Consider the following 14,808-nt stretch of genomic DNA (forward strand, 5'->3'; position numbering starts at 1 on the left):
TCTCCCTCCTCCATCCCTCCCTCTCTCCCTCCTCCATCCCTCCCTCTCTCCCTCCTCCATCCCTCTCTCCTCCCTCCCTCTCTCCTCCATCCCTCCCTCATCCCTCTCTCCTCCATCCCTCCCTCTCTCCTCCATCTCTCCTCCATCCCTCCCTCTCTCCCTCCTCCATCCCTCCCTCCTCCATCCCTCTCTCCTCCCTCTCTCCTCCATCCCTCTCTCCCTCTCTCCTCCATCCCTCTCTCCCTCTCTCCTCCATCCCTCTCCTCCATCCCTCTCTCCTCCATCCCTCCCTCTCTCCTCCATCTCTCCCTCCTCCATCTCTCCCTCCCTCCTCCATCCCTCCCTCTCTCCCTCCATCCATCCCTCTCTCCTCCCTCTCTCCTCCATCCCTCTCTCCTCCATCCCTCTCTCCCTCTCCTCCATCCCTCTCTCCTCCATCTCTCCTCCATCTCTCCCTCCTCCATCCCTCCCTCTCTCCTCTCTCCTCCATCCCTCCCTCCTCCATCCCTCCCTCTCTCCCTCCTCCATCCCTCTCTCCCTCCTCCATCCCTTTCTCCCTCCCTTCTCCATCCCTCTCTCCCTCCCTTCTCCATCCCTCCATCTCTCCTCCCTCCCTCTCTCCATCCCTCTCTTCTCCTTCCGCCCCTCCCCTCCGGTTTACTGCGCACCTCCCCCCGCGCCGCTCCGGTTGCCCGGGTTCTGCTTCCGCTGCCATGGCGACCGAGGCCGAGCTGGCCTGTATCTACAGCGCGCTCATCTTGTTCGACGACGAGGTGGCGATTACCGTGAGTCAGTGCTGGAACCCAGCCCTCCATCCCCCGGTTACTGCGGCCTAGTGCCTGCGGCTCTGTTACACCCAACCCTGAGGGGCGAGACTGAGGGCCCCTCCGACAGTGCGGCGCTCCCTCAGCACTGCCCCTCCGACAGTGCGGCGTTCCCTCAGCACTGCCCCTCCGACAGTGCGGCGCTCCCTCAGCACTGCCCCTCCGACAATGCGGCGCTCCCTCAGTACTGCCCCTCCGACAGTGCGGCGCTCCCTCAGTACTGCCCCTCCGACAGTGCGGCGCTCCCCTCAGTCAGCCTGGATTATATGATCAAGTCCTGGAGTGGCGACTCGAGATCATGACCTTCTGACTCAGGCGAGACTGCTACCCACTGACACCTAAAGATTATTTCTTCTGGTTGGGGAGTTGGTCACGAATTTAAAATTATGAGCGAGAGTGAGGAGAGAGGCTGGGAGATAAATCTTTGCTCAGAGTGTTGTTGGAGCAGGCAGTGCTTTGCCACAGGCCATGGTTATGCATCTTTTAAGGGTAAATTGGGTCAATATTTGAAGTTCTTTTCTCTGTTATTTCTTTGTGCCAAGGTGTTGGCCAGGCTGAGCAATGCGTCTGTGAGCAGCCAATTGGTTGATGTGCCAGATGTCCTCTGCAATAGCCTTGTAGCAACTGGATGTGCACAATTTGAGGGTCATGGTGTGGGAGGCCAGAACAAGGGGGCAGAACCTTAAAATTCGAGCTCGGCCATCCAGGGGTGATGCCAGGAAGCACTTCCTCACACAAAGGGTGGTGGAAATCTGGAACGCTCTTCTCCAATAGCTGTTGAGGCTGGGGGTCAATTGAAAATTTCAGAACTGAGATTGATAGATTTCTGTTAGGTAAGGGTATTAAGGTTTACAGAACCAAGATGGGTAGATGGAGTTAAGATACAGATCAGCTATGATCTAACTGAGTGGCAGAACAGGCTGGAGGGGCTGAATGGCCTCCTGCTGTTCATGTGGTGAATTTGATTGTCACTGGTGCAATTTGGCTGAAAGCCTCCTTGCAACAACAACAACAACTTGTATCTATACAGAAATAAAAACAAAATGCTGGAAACACTCATCAGGTCAGGCAGCATCTGTGGAGAGAGAAACTGGGTTAACGTTTCAGGTCGATGACCTTTCATCAGAACTCGGTCATCGACCTGAAACATAAGAACATAAGAAATAGGAGCTGGAGTCGGCCATTTGGTCCCTTGAGCCTGCTCCGCCATTCAATAAGATCATGGCTGATCTTCTACCTCAACTCCACTTTCCTGCACTACCCCCATATCCCTTGATTCGCTTAATATCCAAAAATCTATCGATCTCTATCTTGAATATACTCAACCCCGACTGAGCTTCCACAGCCCTCTGTGGTAGAGAATTCCAAAGATTCACCACCCTCTGAGTGAAGAAATTTCTCCTCATCTCAGTCCTAAATGGCTGACCCCTTATTCTGAGACTGTGACCCCTGGTTCTAGACTCCCCAGCCAGGGGAAACATCCTCCCTGCATCTACCCTGTCAAGCCCTGTAAGAATATTGTATGTTTCAATGCGATCACCTCTCATTCTTCTAAACTCTAGAGAATATAGGCCTAGTCTACTCAATCTCTCCTCATAGGACAATCCCCCCCATCCCAGGAACCAGTCTGGTGAACCTTCGTTGCACTCCCTCTATGGCAAATACATCCTTCCTTAGGTAAGGAGACCAGAACTGTCCACAATACTCCAGGTGTGGTCTCACCAGGGCCCTATACGCTAACTCTGTTTCTCTCTCCACAGAGGCTGCCTGACCTGCTGAGTATTTCCAGCATTTTCTGTTTTTATTTCAGATTTCCAGCATCTGCAGTATTTTGCTTTTGTATTTATACAATGCCATTAACGTAGTAAAACGTTCTAAGACGTTTCACAGGAGCGATTATCAAACAGAACTTGACACTGATCCACGCAAGGAGATATTAGGACAAATGACCAAAAGCGTGGTCAAAGAGGTTGGTTTTAAGGATGTCTTAAAGAAGGGGAGAGAGACGGAGAGGTTTAGGCAGGAAATTCCAGAGCTTAGGGCCCAGGCAGCTGAAGGCACGGCTGCCAGTGGTGGAGTGATTAAAATCAAGGATGCACAGGAGGCCAGAATTGGAGGAGCGCAGAGATCTCGAACGGTTGTAGGGCTGGAGGAGGTGACAGCGATAGGGAAGGGGCGAGGTCATAGAGGGATTTAAAAACAGTGATGAGAATTGTAAAAATTGAGACGTTGCTGGGCTGGGAGCCAGTGTAGGTCAGCGAGTGCAGGGGTGATGGGTGAACGGGACTGGGTGTGAGTTAGGACACGGGGCAGTGAGCACAGGGGGTGATGGGTGAACGGGACTGGGTGTGAGTTGGGACACGGGGCAGTGAGCATGGGGTGATGGGTGAACGGGACTGGGTGTGAGTTAGGACACGGGGTAGTGAGCACAGGGGGTGATGGGTGAAGGGGACTGGCTGTGACTTAGGACACGGGGCAGTGAGCACAGGGGGTGATGGTGAACGGGACTGGGTGAGACTTAGGACACGGGGCAGTGAGAACAGGGGGTGATGGGTGAACGGGACTGGGTGTGAGTTAGGACACGGGGCAGTGAGCACAGGGGGTGATGGGTGAACGGGACTGGGTGCGAGTTAGGACACGGGGCAGAGAGCACAGGGGGTGATGGGTGAACGGGACTGGGTGTGAGTTAGGACACGGGGCAGTGAGCACGGGGTGATGGGTGAACTGGACTGGGTGAGAGTTAGGACACGGGGCAGTGAGCACAGGGGGGTGATGGGTGAACGGGACTGGGTGCGAGTTAGGACACGGGGCAGTGAGCACAGGGGGTGATGGGTGAACAGGACTGGGTGTGAGTTAGGACACGGGGCAGTGAGCACAGCGGGGTGATGGGTGAACGGGACTGGGTGCGAGTTAGGACACGGGGCAGTGAGCACGGGGTGATGGGTGAACGGGACTGGGTGCAAGTTAGGACACGGGGCAGTGAGCACAGGGGGTGATGGGTGAACGGGACTGGGTGCGAGTTAGGACACGGGGCAGTGAGCACGGGGTGATGGGTGAACGGGACTGGGTGCGAGTTAGGACACGGGGCAGTGAGCACGGGGTGATGGGTGAACGGGAGTGGGCGTGAGTTAGGACACGAGGCAGTGAGCACAGGGGGTGATGGGTGAACGGGACTGGGTGCGAGTTAGGACACGGGGCAGTGAGCACGGGGTGATGGGTGAACGGGACTGGGTGTGAGTTAGGACACGGGGCAGTGAGCACGGGGTGATGGGTGAACGGGACTGGGTGTGAGTTAGGACACGGGGCAGTCAGCACAGGGGGGTGATGGGTGAACGGGACTGGGTGTGAGTTGGGACACGGGGCAGTGAGCACAGGGGGTGATGGGTGAACGGGACTGGGTGTGAGTTAGGACACGGGGCAGTGAGCACAGGGGCTGATGGGTGAACTGGACTGGGTGTGAGTTAGGACACGGGGCAGCGAGCACGGGGTGATGGGTGAACAGGACTGGGTGTGAGTTAGGACACGGGGCAGTGAGCACGGGGTGATGGGTGAACGGGACTGGGTGTGAGTTGGGACACGGGGCAGTGAGCACGGGATAATGGGTGAATGGGACTGGGTGTGAGTTAGGACACGGGGCAGTGAGCACAGGGGGTGATGGGTGAACGGGACTGGGTGCGAGTTAGGACACGGGGCAGTGAGCACAGGGGGTGATGGGTGAACGGGACTGGGTGCGAGTTAGGACACGGGGCAGTGAGCACAGGGGGTGATGGGTGAACTGGACTGGGTGTGAGTTAGGACACGGGGCAGTGAGCACAGGGGTGATGGGTGAACGGGACTGGGTGTGAGTTAGGACACGGGGCAGTGAGCACAGGGGGGTGATGGGTGAACGGGACTGGGTGTGAGTTAGGACACGGGGCAGTGAGCGCAGGGGGTGATGGGTGAACGGGACTGGGTGCGAGTTAGGACACGGGGCAGTGAGCACAGGGGGTGATGGGTGAACGGGACTGGGTGCGAGTTAGGACACGGGGCAGTGAGCACGGGGTGATGGTGAACGGGACTGGGTGCGAGTTAGGACACGGGGGCAGTGAGCACAGGGGTGATGGGTGAACGGGACTGGGTGTGAGTTAGGACACGGGGCAGTGAGCACAGAGGGGTGATGGGTGAACGGGACTGGGGTGTGAGTTAGGACACGGGGCAGTGAGCACAGGGGGTGATGGGTGAACGGGACTGGGTGCGAGTTCGGACACGGGGCAGTGAGCACAGGGGTGATGGGTGAACGGGACTGGGTGCGAGTTCGGACACGGGGCAGTGAGCACAGGGGTGATGGGTGAACGGGACTCGGCGTGAGTTAGGACACGGGGCAGTGAGCACAGGGGGTGATGGGTGAACGGGACTGGGGTGCGAGTTCGGACACGGGGCAGTGAGCACAGGGGTGATGGGTGAACGGGACTGGGTGTGAGTTAGGACACGGGGCAGTGAGCACAGGGGGTGATGGGTGAACAGGACTGGGTGTGAGTTAGGACACGAGGCAGTGAGCACAGGGGGTGATGGGTGAACTGGACTGGATGTGAGTTAGGACACGGGGCAGTGAGCACAAGGGGTGATGGGTGAACGGGTCTGGGTGTGAGTTAGGACACGGGGCAGTGAGCACAGGTGGTGATGGGTGAACGGGAGTCGGTGCGAGCTAGGACACGGGGCAGTGAGCACGGGGTGATGGGTGAACGGGACTGGGTGCGAGTTAGGACACGGGGCAGTGAGCACAGGGGGTGATGGGTGAACGGGACTGGGTGTGAGTTAGGACACGGGGCAGTGAGCACGGGGTGATGGGTGAACGGGACTGGGTGAGAGTTAGGACATGGGGCAGTGAGAACAGGGGGTGATGGTGTGAACGGGACTGGGTGTGAGTTAGGACACGGGGCAGTGAGCACAGGGGGTGATGGGTGAACGGGACTGGGTGCGAGTTAGGACACGGGGCAGAGAGCACAGGGGGTGATGGGTGAACGGGACTGGGTGTGAGTTAGGACACGGGGCAGTGAGCACGGGGTGATGGGTGAACTGGACTGGGTGAGAGTTAGGACACGGGGCAGTGAGCACAGGGGGGTGATGGGTGAACGGGACTGGGTGCGAGTTAGGACACGGGGCAGTGAGCACAGGGGGTGATGGGTGAACAGGACTGGGTGTGAGTTAGGACACGGGGCAGTGAGCACAGCGGGGTGATGGGTGAACGGGACTGGGTGCGAGTTAGGACACGGGGCAGTGAGCACGGGGTGATGGGTGAACGGGACTGGGTGCAAGTTAGGACACGGGGCAGTGAGCACAGGGGGTGATGGGTGAACGGGACTGGGTGCGAGTTAGGACACGGGGCAGTGAGCACGGGGTGATGGGTGAACGGGACTGGGTGCGAGTTAGGACACGGGGCAGTGAGCACGGGGTGATGGGTGAACGGGAGTGGGCGTGAGTTAGGACACGAGGCAGTGAGCACAGGGGGTGATGGGTGAACGGGACTGGGTGCGAGTTAGGACACGGGGCAGTGAGCACGGGGTGATGGGTGAACGGGACTGGGTGTGAGTTAGGACACGGGGCAGTGAGCACAGGGGGTGATGGGTGAACAGGACTGGGTGCGAGTTTAGGACACGGGGCAGAGAGCACAGGGGGTGATGGGTGAACGGGACTGGGTGTGAGTTAGGACACGGGGCAGTGAGCACAGGGGGTGATGGGTGAACGGGACTGGGTGTGAGTTAGGACACGGGGCAGTGAGCACGGGGTGATGGGTGAACGGGACGGTGTGAGTTAGGACACGGGGCAGTGAGCACGGGGTGATGGGTGAACGGGACTGGGTGTGAGTTAGGACACGGGGCAGTCAGCACAGGGGGTGATGGGTGAACGGGACTGGGTGTGAGTTGGGACACGGGGCAGTGAGCACAGGGGGTGATGGGTGAACGGGACTGGGTGTGTGTTAGGACACGGGGCAGTGAGCACAGGGGCTGATGGGTGAACTGGACTGGGTGTGAGTTAGGACACGGGGCAGCGAGCACGGGGTGATGGGTGAACAGGACTGGGTGTGAGTTAGGACACGGGGCAGCGAGCACGGGGTGATGGGTGAACGGGACTGGGTGTGAGTTAGGACACGGGGCAGTGAGCACGGGGTGATGGGTGAACTGGACTGGGTGTGAGTTAGGACACGGGGCAGCGAGCACGGGGTGATGGGTGAACGGGACTGGGTGTGAGTTGGGACACGGGGCAGTGAGCACGGGATAATGGGTGAATGGGACTGGGTGTGAGTTAGGACACGGGGCAGTGAGCACGGGGTGATGGGTGAACGGGACTGGGTGTGAGTTAGGACACGGGGCAGTGAGCACAGGGGGTGATGGGTGAACGGGACTGGGTGTGAGTTAGGACACGGGGCAGTGAGCACAGGGGGTGATGGGTGAACGGGACTGGGTGCGAGTTAGGACACGGGGCAGTGAGCACAGGGGGTGATGGGTGAACGGGACTGGGTGCGAGTTAGGACACGGGGCAGTGAGCACGGGGTGATGGGTGAACTGGACTGGGTGTGAGTTAGGACACGGGGCAGTGAGCACAGGGGTGATGGGTGAACGGGACTGGGTGTGAGTTAGGACACGGGGCAGTGAGCACAGGGGGGTGATGGGTGAACGGGACTGGGTGTGAGTTAGGACACGGGGCAGTGAGCGCAGGGGGTGATGGGTGAACGGGACTGGGTGCGAGTTAGGACACGGGGCAGTGAGCACAGGGGGTGATGGGTGAACGGGACTTGGTGAGAGTTAGGACACGGGGCAGTGAGCACAGGGGGTGATGGGTGAACGGGACTGGGTGCGAGTTAGGACACGGGGCAGTGAGCACAGGGGGTGATGGGTGAACGGGACTGGGAGTGAGTTAGGACACGGGGCAGTGAGCACAGGGGGTGATGGGTGAACGGGACTGGGTGTGAGTTAGGTCACGGGGCAGTGAGCACAGGGGGTGATGGGTGAACGGGACTGGGTGTGAGTTAGGACACGGGGCAGAGAGCACACGGGGTGATGGGTGAACGGGACTGGGTGTGAGTTAGGACGCGGGGCAGTGAGCACGGGGTGATGGGTGAACGGGACTGGGTGTGAGTTAGGACACGGGGCAGTGAGCACAGGGGGTGATGGGTGAACGGGACGGTGTGAGTTAGGACACGGGGCAGTGAGCACGGGGTGATGGGGGAACGGGACTGGGTGTGAGTTAGGACACGGGGCAGTGAGCACAGGGGGTGATGGGTGAACGGGACTGGGTGTGAGTTAGGACACGGGGCAGTGAGCACAGGGGTGATGGGTGAACGGGACTGGGTGTGAGTTAGGACACGGGGCAGTGAGCACAGGGGGTGATGGGTGAACGGGAATGGGTGTGAGTTGGGACACGGGGCAGTGAGCATCGGAGTGATGGGTGAACGGGACTGGGTGTGAGTTAGGACACGGGGCAGTGAGCACAGGGGGTGATGGGTGAACGGGACTGGGTGTGAGTTAGGACACGGGGCAGTGAGCACGGGGTGATGGGTGAACGGGACTGGGTGTGAGTTAGGACACGGGGCAGTGAGCCCAGGGGGTGATGGGTGAACGGGACTGGGTGTGAGTTAGGACACGGGGCAGTGAGCACAGGGGGTGATGGGTGAACGGGACTGGGTGTGAGTTAGGACACGGGGCAGTGAGCACGGGGTGAGGGGTGAACGGGACTCGGTGTGAGTTAGGACACGGGGCAGTGAGCACAGGGGGTGATGGGTGAACGGGACTGGGTGTGAGTTAGGACACGGGGCAGTGAGCACGGGGTGAGGGGTGAACGGGACTCGGTGTGAGTTAGGACACGGGGCAGTTAGCACAGGGGGTGATGGGTGAACGGGACTGGGTGCGAGTTAGGACACGGGGCAGTGAGCACAGGGGGTGATGGGTGAACGGGACTGGGTGTGAGTTAGGACACGGGGCAGTGAGCACAGGGGGTGATGGGTGAACTGGACTGGGTGTGAGTTAGGACACGGGGCAGTGAGCACAGGGGGTGATGGGTGAACGGGACTGGGTGTGAGTTAGGACACGGCAGTGAGCACGGGCTGATGGGTGAACGGGACTGGGTGAGAGTTGGGACACGGGGCAGTGAGCACAGCGGGTGAGGGGTGAACGGGACTGGGTGTGAGTTAGGACACGGGGCAGTGAGCACAGGGGGTGATGGGTGAACGGGACTGGGTGTGAGTTAGGACACAGGGCAGTGAGCACGGGGTGAGGGGTGAACGGGACTCGGCGTGAGTTAGGACACGGGGCAGTGAGCACAGGGGGTGATGGGTGAACGGGACTGGGTGCGAGTTCGGACACGGGGCAGTGAGCACAGGGGTGATGGGTGAACGGGACTGGGTGTGAGTTAGGACACGGGGCAGTGAGCACAGAGGGGTGATGGGTGAACGTGACTGGGTGTGAGTTAGGACACGGGGCAGTGAGCACAGGGGGTGATGGGTGAACGGGACTGGGTGCGAGTTCGGACACGGGGCAGTGAGCACAGGGGTGATGGGTGAACGGGACTGGGTGCGAGTTCGGACACGGGGCAGTGAGCACAGGGGTGATGGGTGAACGGGACTCGGCGTGAGTTAGGACACGGGGCAGTGAGCACAGGGGGTGATGGGTGAACGGGACTGGGTGCGAGTTCGGACACGGGGCAGTGAGCACAGGGGTGATGGGTGAACGGGACTGGGTGTGAGTTAGGACACGGGGCAGTGAGCACGGGGTGATGGGTGAACAGGACTGGGTGTGAGTTAGGACACGAGGCAGTGAGCACGGGGTGATGGGTGAACTGGACTGGATGTGAGTTAGGACACGGGGCAGTGAGCACAGTGGGTGATGGGTGAACGGGACTGGGTGTGAGTTAGGACACGGGGCAGTGAGCACAGGGGGTGATGGGTGAACGGGACTGGGTGTGAGTTAGGACACGGGGCAGTGAGCACGGGGTGATGGGTGAACTGGACTGGGTGGGAGTTAGGACACGGGGCAGTGAGCACGGGGTGATGGGTGAACGGGACTGGGTGTGAGTTAGGACACGGGGCAGTGAGCACGGGGTGATGGGTGAACGGGACTGGGTGTGAGTTAGGACACGAGGCAGTGAGCACAGGTGGTGATGGGTGAACGGGAGTCGGTGCGAGCTAGGACACGGGGCAGTGAGCACGGGGTGATGGGTGAACGGGACTGGGTGCGAGTTAGGACACGGGGCAGTGAGCACAGGGGGTGATGGGTGAACGGGACTGGGTGTGAGTTAGGACACGGGGCAGTGAGCACAGGGGGTGATGGGTGAACGGGACTGGGTGAGAGTTAGGACACGGGGCAGTGAGCACAGGGGGTGATGGGTGAACGGGACTGGGTGTGAGTTAGGACACGGGGCAGTGAGCACGGGGGGATGGGTGAACTGGACTGGGTGAGAGTTAGGACACGGGGCAGTGAGCACAGGGGGGTGATGGGTGAACGGGACTGGGTGCGAGTTAGGACACGGGGCAGTGAGCACAGGGGGTGATGGGTGAACAGGACTGGGTGTGAGTTAGGACACGGGGCAGTGAGCACAGCGGGGTGATGGGTGAACGGGACTGGGTGCGAGTTAGGACACGGGGCAGTGAGCACGGGGTGATGGGTGAACGGGACTGGGTGCAAGTTAGGACACGGGGCAGTGAGCACAGGGGGTGATGGGTGAACGGGACTGGGTGCGAGTTAGGACACGGGGCAGTGAGCACGGGGTGATGGGTGAACGGGACTGGGTGCGAGTTAGGACACGGGGCAGTGAGCACGGGGTGATGGGTGAACGGGAGTGGGCGTGAGTTAGGACACGAGGCAGTGAGCACGGGGTGATGGGTGAACGGGACTGGGTGCGAGTTAGGACATGGGACAGAGAGCACAGTGGGGTGATGGGTGAACGGGACTGGGTGCGAGTTAGGACACGGGGCAGTGAGCACGGGGTGATGGGTGAAAGGGACTGGGTGTGAGTTAGGACACGGGGCAGTGAGCACGGGGTGATGGGTGAAAGGGACTGGGTGTGAGTTAGGACACGGGGCAGTGAGCACGGGGTGCTGGGTGAACGGGACTGGGTGTGAGTTAGGACACGGGGCAGTGAGCACAGGGTGATGGGTGAACGGGACTGGGTGTGAGTTAGGACACGGGGCAGTGAGCACAGGGGGCGATGGGTGAACGGGACTGGGTGTGAGTTAGGACACGGGGCAGTGAGCACAGGGGGTGATGGGTGAACGGGACTGGGTGTGAGTTAGGACACGGGGCAGTGAGCACAGGGGGTGATGGGTGAAAGGGACTGGGTGTGAGTTAGGACACGGGGCAGTGAGCACGGGGTGATGGGTGAACGGGACTGGGTGTGTTAGGACACGGGGCAGTGAGCACAGGGGGTGATGGGTGAACGGGACTGGGTGTGTGTTAGGACACGGGGCAGTGAGCACAGGGGGTGATGGGTGAACGGGAGTGGGTGTGAGTTAGGACACGGCAGTGAGCACGGGGTGATGGGTGAACGGGACTGGGTGTGAGTTAGGACACGGGGCAGTGAGCACAGGGGGTGATGGGTGAACGGGACTGGGTGTGAGTTAGGACACGGGGCAGTGAGCACAGGGGGTGATGGGTGAACGGGACTGGGTGTGAGTTAGGACACGGCAGTGAGCACAGCGGGTGATGGGTGAACGGGACTGGGTGTGAGTTAGGACACGGGGCAGTGAGCACAGGGGGTGATGGGTGAACGGGACTGGGTGTGAGTTAGGACACGGCAGTGAGCACAGGGGGTGATGGGTGAACGGGACTGGGTGAGAGTTAGGACACGGGGCAGTGAGCACGGGGTGAGGGGTGAACGGGACTGGGTGTGAGTTAGGACACGGGGCAGTGAGCACGGGGTGAGGGGTGAACGGGACTGGGTGTGAGTTAGGACACGGGGCAGTGAGCGCAGGGGGTGAGGGGTGAACGGGACTGGGTGAGAGTTAGGACACGGGGCAGTGAGCGCAGGGGGTGAGGGGTGAACGGGACTGGGTGAGAGTTAGGACACGGGGCAGTGAGCGCAGGGGGTGAGGGGTGAACGGGACTGGGTGTGAGTTAGGACACGGGGCAGTGAGCACAGGGGGTGATGGGTGAACGGGACTGGGTGTGAGTTAGGACACAGGGCAGTGAGCACGGGGTGAGGGGTGAACGGGACTCGGCGTGAGTTAGGACACGGGGCAGTGAGCACAGGGGGTGATGGGTGAACGGGACTGGGTGCGAGTTCGGACACGGGGCAGTGAGCACAGGGGTGATGGGTGAACGGGACTGGGTGTGAGTTAGGACACGGGGCAGTGAGCACAGAGGGGTGATGGGTGAACGTGACTGGGTGTGAGTTAGGACACGGGGCAGTGAGCACAGGGGGTGATGGGTGAACGGGACTGGGTGCGAGTTCGGACACGGGGCAGTGAGCACAGGGGTGATGGGTGAACGGGACTGGGTGCGAGTTCGGACACGGGGCAGTGAGCACAGGGGTGATGGGTGAACGGGACTCGGCGTGAGTTAGGACACGGGGCAGTGAGCACAGGGGGTGATGGGTGAACGGGACTGGGTGCGAGTTCGGACACGGGGCAGTGAGCACAGGGGTGATGGGTGAACGGGACTGGGTGTGAGTTAGGACACGGGGCAGTGAGCACGGGGTGATGGGTGAACAGGACTGGGTGTGAGTTAGGACACGAGGCAGTGAGCACGGGGTGATGGGTGAACTGGACTGGATGTGAGTTAGGACACGGGGCAGTGAGCACAGTGGGTGATGGGTGAACGGGACTGGGTGTGAGTTAGGACACGGGGCAGTGAGCACAGGGGGTGATGGGTGAACGGGACTGGGTGTGAGTTAGGACACGGGGCAGTGAGCACGGGGTGATGGGTGAACTGGACTGGGTGGGAGTTAGGACACGGGGCAGTGAGCACGGGGTGATGGGTGAACGGGACTGGGTGTGAGTTAGGACACGGGGCAGTGAGCACGGGGTGATGGGTGAACGGGACTGGGTGTGAGTTAGGACACGAGGCAGTGAGCACAGGGGGTGATGGGTGAACGGGAGTCGGTGTGAGTTAGGACACGGGGCAGTGAGCACGGGGTGATGGGTGAACTGGACTGGGTGAGAGTTAGGACACGGGGCAGTGAGCACAGGGGGGTGATGGGTGAACGGGACTGGGTGCGAGTTAGGACACGGGGCAGTGAGCACAGGGGGTGATGGGTGAACAGGACTGGGTGTGAGTTAGGACACGGGGCAGTGAGCACAGCGGGGTGATGGGTGAACGGGACTGGGTGCGAGTTAGGACACGGGGCAGTGAGCACGGGGTGATGGGTGAACGGGACTGGGTGCAAGTTAGGACACGGGGCAGTGAGCACAGGGGGTGATGGGTGAACGGGACTGGGTGCGAGTTAGGACACGGGGCAGTGAGCACGGGGTGATGGGTGAACGGGACTGGGTGCGAGTTAGGACACGGGGCAGTGAGCACGGGGTGATGGGTGAACGGGAGTGGGCGTGAGTTAGGACACGAGGCAGTGAGCACGGGGTGATGGGTGAACGGGACTGGGTGCGAGTTAGGACATGGGACAGAGAGCACAGTGGGGTGATGGGTGAACGGGACTGGGTGCGAGTTAGGACACGGGGCAGTGAGCACGGGGTGATGGGTGAAAGGGACTGGGTGTGAGTTAGGACACGGGGCAGTGAGCACGGGGTGATGGGTGAAAGGGACTGGGTGTGAGTTAGGACACGGGGCAGTGAGCACGGGGTGCTGGGTGAACGGGACTGGGTGTGAGTTAGGACACGGGGCAGTGAGCACAGGGTGATGGGTGAACGGGACTGGGTGTGAGTTAGGACACGGGGCAGTGAGCACAGGGGGCGATGGGTGAACGGGACTGGGTGTGAGTTAGGACACGGGGCAGTGAGCACAGGGGGTGATGGGTGAACGGGACTTGGTGTGAGTTAGGACACGGGGCAGTGAGCACAGGGGGTGATGGGTGAACGGGACTGGGTGTGAGTTAGGACACGGGGCAGTGAGCACAGGGGGTGATGGGTGAAAGGGACTGGGTGTGAGTTAGGACACGGGGCAGTGAGCACGGGGTGATGGGTGAACGGGACTGGGTGTGTTAGGACACGGGGCAGTGAGCACAGGGGGTGATGGGTGAACGGGACTGGGTGTGTGTTAGGACACGGGGCAGTGAGCACAGGGGGTGATGGGTGAACGGGACTGGGTGTGAGTTAGGACACGGCAGTGAGCACGGGGTGATGGGTGAACGGGACTGGGTGTGAGTTAGGACACGGGGCAGTGAGCACAGGGGGTGATGGGTGAACGGGACTGGGTGTGAGTTAGGACACGGGGCAGTGAGCACAGGGGGTGATGGGTGAACGGGACTGGGTGTGAGTTAGGACACGGCAGTGAGCACAGCGGGTGATGGGTGAACGGGACTGGGTGTGAGTTAGGACACGGGGCAGTGAGCACAGGGGGTGATGGGTGAACGGGACTGGGTGTGAGTTAGGACACGGGGCAGTGAGCACAGGGGGTGATGGGTGAACGGGACTGGGTGAGAGTTAGGACACGGGGCAGTGAGCACGGGGTGAGGGGTGAACGGGACTGGGTGTGAGTTAGGACACGGGGCAGTGAGCGCAGGGGGTGAGGGGTGAACGGGACTGGGTGAGAGTTAGGACACGGGGCAGTGAGCGCAGGGGGTGAGGGGTGAACGGGACTGGGTGAGAGTTAGGACACGGGGCAGTGAGCGCAGGGGGTGAGGGGTGAACGGGACTGGGTGTGAGTTAGGACACGGGGCAGTGAGCACAGGGGGGTGATGGGTGAACGGGACTGGGTGTGAGTTAGGACACGGGGCAGTGAGCGCAGGGGGTGATGGGTGAACGGGACTGGGTGCGAGTTAGGACACGGGGCAGTGAGCACAGGGGGTGATGGGTGAACGGGACTTGGTGTGAGTTAGGACACAGGGCAGTGAGCACAGGGGG

General features: G+C 60.8%; 1 protein-coding gene across 2 annotated transcripts in view; it reads left to right on the forward strand.

Annotated features, from left to right (window-relative positions):
• The first annotated feature begins 645 nt into the window (after positions 1-645).
• LOC147108937 (large ribosomal subunit protein P1-like) overlaps positions 646-14,808 on the forward strand; it is a 45,620-nt gene continuing 31,457 nt past the window's right edge. Inside the window, exons 1-2 of one of the 2 annotated variants that reach the window (XM_086005895.1) lie at positions 646-785; positions 2,635-2,793. In XM_086005895.1, the coding sequence (XP_085862021.1) occupies positions 714-785; positions 2,635-2,793 (231 nt within the window). In that variant the 5' untranslated portion in view covers positions 646-713. The remainder of the gene's footprint in view (positions 786-2,634; positions 2,794-14,808) is intronic. The other variant, XM_086005897.1, reaches the window with a different exon arrangement.

This window comes from Somniosus microcephalus, chromosome 13 (assembly GCF_052327205.1).
Source record: "Somniosus microcephalus isolate GS21.2 chromosome 13, FLI_Smic_1.0, whole genome shotgun sequence".
NCBI lineage: Eukaryota > Metazoa > Chordata > Chondrichthyes > Squaliformes > Somniosidae > Somniosus > Somniosus microcephalus.